The sequence below is a fragment of the Geospiza fortis genome, unplaced genomic scaffold (assembly GCF_000277835.1).
Source record: "Geospiza fortis unplaced genomic scaffold, GeoFor_1.0 scaffold135, whole genome shotgun sequence".
In the NCBI taxonomy this organism is placed as follows: domain Eukaryota; kingdom Metazoa; phylum Chordata; class Aves; order Passeriformes; family Thraupidae; genus Geospiza; species Geospiza fortis.
In genome coordinates, this window is record NW_005054646.1 from 29530 (window position 1) to 35502 (window position 5973).

General features: G+C 49.3%; 1 protein-coding gene across 1 annotated transcript in view; it reads right to left on the minus strand.

Annotated features, from left to right (window-relative positions):
- Nucleotides 1–5973, minus strand: part of SLC39A11 (solute carrier family 39 member 11) — a gene marked incomplete at its 3' end in the record, with an annotated part of 51271 nt that overhangs the window by 22383 nt on the left and 22915 nt on the right. The window contains exon 4 of the mRNA XM_014311057.2: nt 5724–5883. Coding sequence (XP_014166532.1) covers nt 5724–5883 — 160 coding nt within the window. The remainder of the gene's footprint in view (nt 1–5723; nt 5884–5973) is intronic.

The following is a 5973-nucleotide window of genomic DNA, read 5'->3' on the forward strand; positions in this document are numbered from 1 at the left end:
AATTATAATAAATATATAGGTATATATAAAATATATATAATATTATTTATATACATAAAAACATATAGTTTATATATATATAAACTATAATATTAGGCTTGTGAAAGTTATCCCAGACAGAGCTGGGATGGGTAAAAACTGAACAACCCCTTTTAAACTGATTTTTAACTCAGTTTTACTCCTTTTTAAGCAGGAGTTTCACCTTATATAAGTCACAAGGGCTTAATGAACCTTTTGGATGCACTCAGGAGGCTCTGGCTCAATGACCCCATCAATGCCCAGGGTTTGAATATTAGGCTTGTGAAAGTTATCCCAGACAGAGCTGGGATGGGTAAAAACTGAACAACCCCTTTTAAACTGATTTTTAACTCAGTTTTACTCCTTTTTAAGCAGGAGTTTCACCTTATATAAGTCACAAGGGCTTAATGAACCTTTTGGATGCACTCAGGAGGCTCTGGCTCAATGACCCCATCAATGCCCAGGGTTTGGATCCATCATTTCTCCCTCACAGCCTCTGCTTCTGCTCAGGGAGGGAGGAGAAAATCCTGTGAGAGAGCTGGCCAGGGGTTCCCCGCAGGGTTCCCCTTCTTTTTTAAAAGAAACAGGGAAAAATGGGAATTTTCTGGCTCTAAGGACAAGCCCCACCGATGTGCTGCCTCAAGCATCAGCGCCAAGCCCGGATTTCAGCTCCTGCTCTGTTGGTTCCCAAGGGGTTTTGCTCTCCCCTTTATCTCGCCAGCTCGCTGAGAAAAGGAGATGCTGCATGAGCAGCTCCTGCTTCCCCCCCTGTGCAGCCCCCGGGGCAGCCCTGGTGCACGGAAACTTCCTTTGGAGGGGAAAAAACGAGGAAAAAATAGCAAAGAATGAGCTTAGGAAGGGGTGATGCTGCTGCAAGGGGCCCGAACCCCCAGCTGGGCCTCAGATGTGATGCAGGGGAAAAAAAAAATATACAATTTCTACGTGATGAGGTTTGTGTGCAGGTCCCCCAGAGCTCCCAGATCACTGAAGTAACGAGTTTAACAAAATTTCATTTCTCTGCTGCAAGCGCACGGCAGTTGTTGCAGCACTGAAATCCACCTGGAGCTGCTCCTGAGCGGCCAGGCAGGGGTGCCAGGGCAGCAGCTCCTAAATCCCTGCCCTGCAAACACCAACTGAGTCATTCCAGCAGAGCCTGGCTGCCCCCAGCGCCAGCAGTGACCTCATTTGATTGATACCTCAGTCATTTATCCCTCAATCAAACCAATCAGCAAATGTTTCCAGCTCAACACCCTCAAGGGCGAGGTTCGAATTGGCCTCCTCAAAACGAATTCATCTATTCAATTGTTGGTGTCGAGTGAACGTTCCTACTGAAATTGTCAATCCCTTTCAACAAAGACAAGATTTTTTAATTCTAAGCAAAGCCAACAACGAATTTCTTAGACTCTCAGTTCTTCCTGCTGTTGTTTCAGTGACCTCTAATGAAAAGCTCATAATTTGAACTCTTGCACCTAATGTTCCTATGGTAATTCCACCAAAAACACCTATTGCTATTACATTTCTGTCACCTATAAATACACCCAAACAAAACCACTTCCCAAAAAATTCAATTGTGTCTATGCCTTCCAGCACCTCAAGTCCAAAGATCTTTTAAGTGCAATATTTAGATCATAACCAACCACAACTAACTTGTGACCTATCTCACTATAATGAAACAATTTATCTTACAAACATACCAAATACTAGCCCCAATGTCACTGTAATTTCTCACATATTCTAAGCCAATAATTAAAATTTCTGCTGCAGCCAGAGGCACAGCAGGCACCAGGGAAATGAGAAATGATCCAGGGCATCAACAGCTCCCACCAGCCCAGGGCGCTCCGACCTGGCCTTGGGGATGGGGCGGCCACAGCTCCTCTGGGAATTCCATCCCAGCCCCTCCTCACCCTCACAGGGACGGATTTTGCCCTTTCAGGGACAAATTTTGTCCTCACAGCGATGGATTTTGCCCTCTCAGGGGCAGATTTTGCCCTCCCAGGGATGGATTTTACCCTCCTAGGGAAGGATTTTGCCCTCACAGAGAAGGATTTGGCCCTCTCAGGGAAGGATTTTGCCCTTCCAAGGAAGGATTTCACGCTTGCAGAGAAGGATTTTGCCCTCCCAGGGACAAATTTTGCCCTCTCAGGGAAGGATTTTACCCTCCAAGGGACAGATTTTGCCCTCTCAGAGGCCGATTTTGCCCTCCTAGGGAAGGATTTTGCCCTTCCAAGGAAGGATTTCACTCTTCCAGATGATTTTGCCTTCACAGGGACGGATTTTACCCTCACAGGGATGGATTTTGCCCTCTCAGGGACAAATTTTGCCCTCACAGAGAAGGATTTTGCCCTCCTAGGGATGGATTTTGCCCTCTCAGGGAAGGATTTTGACCTCCCAGGGAAGGATTTTGCCCTTCCAAGGAAGGATTTCACCCTTCCAGAAAAGGATTTTGCCTTCACAGGGCAGGATTTTGCCCTCCCACGGACAGATTTTACCCTCCTAGGGAAGGATTTCACCCTCCCAGAGACAGATTTTGCCCTCACAGGGATGGATTTCACCCTTCCAGGGATGGATTTTACCCTCACACAGACAAATTTTGTCCTCCCAGGGAATGATTTTGCCCTCTCAGGGAAGGATTTTGCCCTCCTAGGGACAGATTTTGCCCTCTCAGGGAAGGATTTTGCCCTTCCAAGGAAGGATTTCACTCTCTCAGAGAAGGATTTTACCCTCCCAGGGACAGATTTTGCCCTCCCAGGGACAGATTTTGCCCTCTCAGGGGCAGATTTTACCCTCCAAGAGAAGGATTTTGTCCTCTCAGCGATGGATTTTGCCCTCCCAGGGGCCGATTTTGCCCTCCTAGGGAAGGATTTTGCCCCGCACCCAGCCTGCTGTGCCCCAGAGCCCTCCCAGCTGACGCTCCAGGGCAGCAGAGCAGGGCTGGGAGCAGCATCTCCCCCTCAGCCCCTGGGCTGTGCATCAGCAGCAGGGGCACCAGCTGTTGCACAGGCAGCCGTCCTGAGGCACAGCTCGGGTTTCCAGGGGCTCTGCTGCCTGGAAATCCTTTCTGGGAACTGCCCCAGCACACAGCGGGGTCAGGCCCGGCCTCCAGCCCTGCACTGACCCTGCCCCGGCCATTTCCTCTGCATTCAGCACCTGGCACAGGCAGCAGGATGGGCTGGCCCCAGCCCTGGGGGGTTTAGGAGCAGCCAGGGCACTCCTGGCACCCCAGAGTGTCACAGACAGATTTTATGAAAAATCCTTTTGGCCAGGATTTTTCTCCCGAGGAGCTGGGAAGCCTCAGAGGAAAAGAAAAACAAGAATTATCTGCTGCTGTGAGATGCAACGGGTGCATCTGTGATCGGTGCATGTTGGTTGTTTCTAATTAATGGCCAATCCCAGCCCAGCTGGCTTGGACTGTCTGAGAGTCACAAGATTTTATAATCTTTCCTTTCCTTTTTCCTTTCCTTTCCTTTCCTTTCCTTTCCTTTCCTTTCCTTTCCTTTCCTTTCCTTTCCTTTCCTTTCCTTTCCTTTCCTTTCCTTTCCTTTCCTTTCCTTTCCTTTCCTTTCCTTTCCTTTCCTTTCCTTTCCTTTCCTTTCCTTTCCTTTCCTTTCCTTTCCTTTCCGCCCCTTTCCTTTCCTTTCCTTTCCGCCCCTTTCCTTTCCTTTCCTTTCCGCCCCTTTCCTTTCCTTTCCTTTCCGCCCCTTTCCTTTCCTTTCCTTTCCGCCCCTTTCCTTTCCGCCCCTTTCCGCCCCTTTCCGCCCCTTTCCGCCCCTTTCCGCCCCTTTCCGCCCCTTTCCGCCCCTTTCCGCCCCTTTCCGCCCCTTTCCTTTCCTTTCCTTTCCTTTTTCCTTTCCTTTCCTTTTTCCTTTCCTTTCCTTTTTCCTTTCCTTTCCTTTTTCCTTTCCTTTCCTTTTTCCTTTCCTTTCCTTTCATTTTTCCTTTCCTTTCCTTAATTTCCCATCCCAACTCCCACATTCCCATCCCAACTCCCACATTTCCATCCCAACTCCCACATTTCCCATCCCAACTCCCACATTCCCATCCCAACTCCCACATTTCCATCCCAGCTCCCACATTCCCATCCCAGCTCCCACATTTCCCATTTCCCAACTCCCACATTTCCATCTCAGCTCCCACATTTCCCTTCCCATTTCTATTCTCAGCTCCCACATTCCCTTCTCAGCTCCCACATTTCCCCTCCTGACTCCCACATTTCCATCCCAACTCCCACATTTCCCATCCCAGCTCCCACATTTCCCATTTCCCAACTCCCACATTTCCCATCCCAACTCCCACATTTCCCATCCCAGCTCCCACATTCCCATCCCTGCTCTCACCCCCATCCCTCCCCAGGCAGCACAAGGCAGCTGCTGCTTTGGGATTTTCCTTTGTTTTCACAGCTTTAGCGATTTAAAAAGATGTAAATATGAAGGAAGGGTCAATGATTCAACAGTGATTAAGCCTGAAATATTCCACTCAGTACCCATTAGACTTTGAAAACACCCATTATGTTCCCAGAGCTTCCCCAGGGCCAGGCAGGCACTACCCAGCCCTGGGGAAAGCAGCTTTCCTGGAAAGCTGGGGAAAATACCGAGTTTATTTCACCAGAAAGAAAAGGGAAAAAAAAGGAAAAGACAATAAAAGAATTAATGTATTGTCCTTAACACCATTTCCTCAGAGAGAGGGCGAAAAAATAACCAACAAAGCCGAATGGAAATTTTCTATTCCCAGAACCATTTGCACTGTTATTGTCCGCAATAACTAAAAGGAGATGAAAACATCAAAAGCTCAGCAGAGAGCTGCGGGGCTGAGCACTTCTGCCTTCCCTTCCAAATAAAACCAAACCGTGCCTGAGATGGGAACTTTCCACCTGCCAAAAACATCAACCCCCCTGCAGCTGCCTCCCAAGGACTCCGAGGATGCAAAGCTCAGGAGAAATCCTCCCATGCCTCTGGAAAAAGCCAGGCTGCTGCTGAAACCCCGAGCATTTGCAGCATTTTTAGGAAACGTGTAATTAAGCAATGTGGGTAAATAAAAGAGGTTGATTTAAGAGGGGAGCAGAGCTACTCCTTGCAAAAGGAAAATAAAAAAACCATTCCCGCAAATCAATCTGCTCCCAGTTGCACCCGTGATGCTTTAAACCACAATCCCGAGAAAATAATCAGAGGAGAAATAAAATTAATTGGCTAAATTGCATTTTTGTCTCCCGGAGAGCTGCTGAGTGCAGGAAGAGCCACTTGTGCTGTCTCAGGGGACCGTGTCCCCAGCTCCCACCCCAAACAGCCCAAAGAGGCACCCAAAATTGCCTCCTTAAAATCTGATTAAAGAGGAAAGAGCTGCGTGTTCCACCCTCTGGATTCACCCCCAAAATGAGGGGGGACAGCTGGGGCTGGGGGGGCCACAGGGACAGAGGCAGAACTGGAAATAACCCCGGGGTTTCACTGCTGCAGCACAGCACAGAGATCCTGAGAGATCAGTAATTCATGGGCCAGACAGTGCACGTGGGGAAAGGAGGGGAAAAGGAGAAAGGAAAAGGAAAAGGAAAAGGAAAAGGAAAAGGAAAAGGAAAAGGAAAAGGAAAAGGAAAAGGAAAAGGAAAAGGAAAAGGAAAAGGAAAAGGAAAAGGAAAAGGAAAAGGAAAAGGAAAAGGAAAAGGGGCAGCAGGGGGCTCTGTGCCCTCGGGGGGTGGGATATGACAGGATGCTTGCCTGGCTGCAGCCCAGCTCTACCTATCCTGATGGCCAGCTCGCTGCTGCTGCTGCTGCTCCCGAAATCCCAGCCAGGGCTCTGCTCCTGCTCCTGCTTCTCCTTCAGGGCTCTCTGCTCGCAGCTCAGGGCCAGGGCGGCGTGGGGAGGGCCAGGGAACCCCTGCAAGGCAACACAGCCAGGTCAGCAGAGCCCCGAGCTGCCCCCAGCCCCATCCCCTGCTGCCCAGGGCTTTGGGGTGCGTGGGGCTGG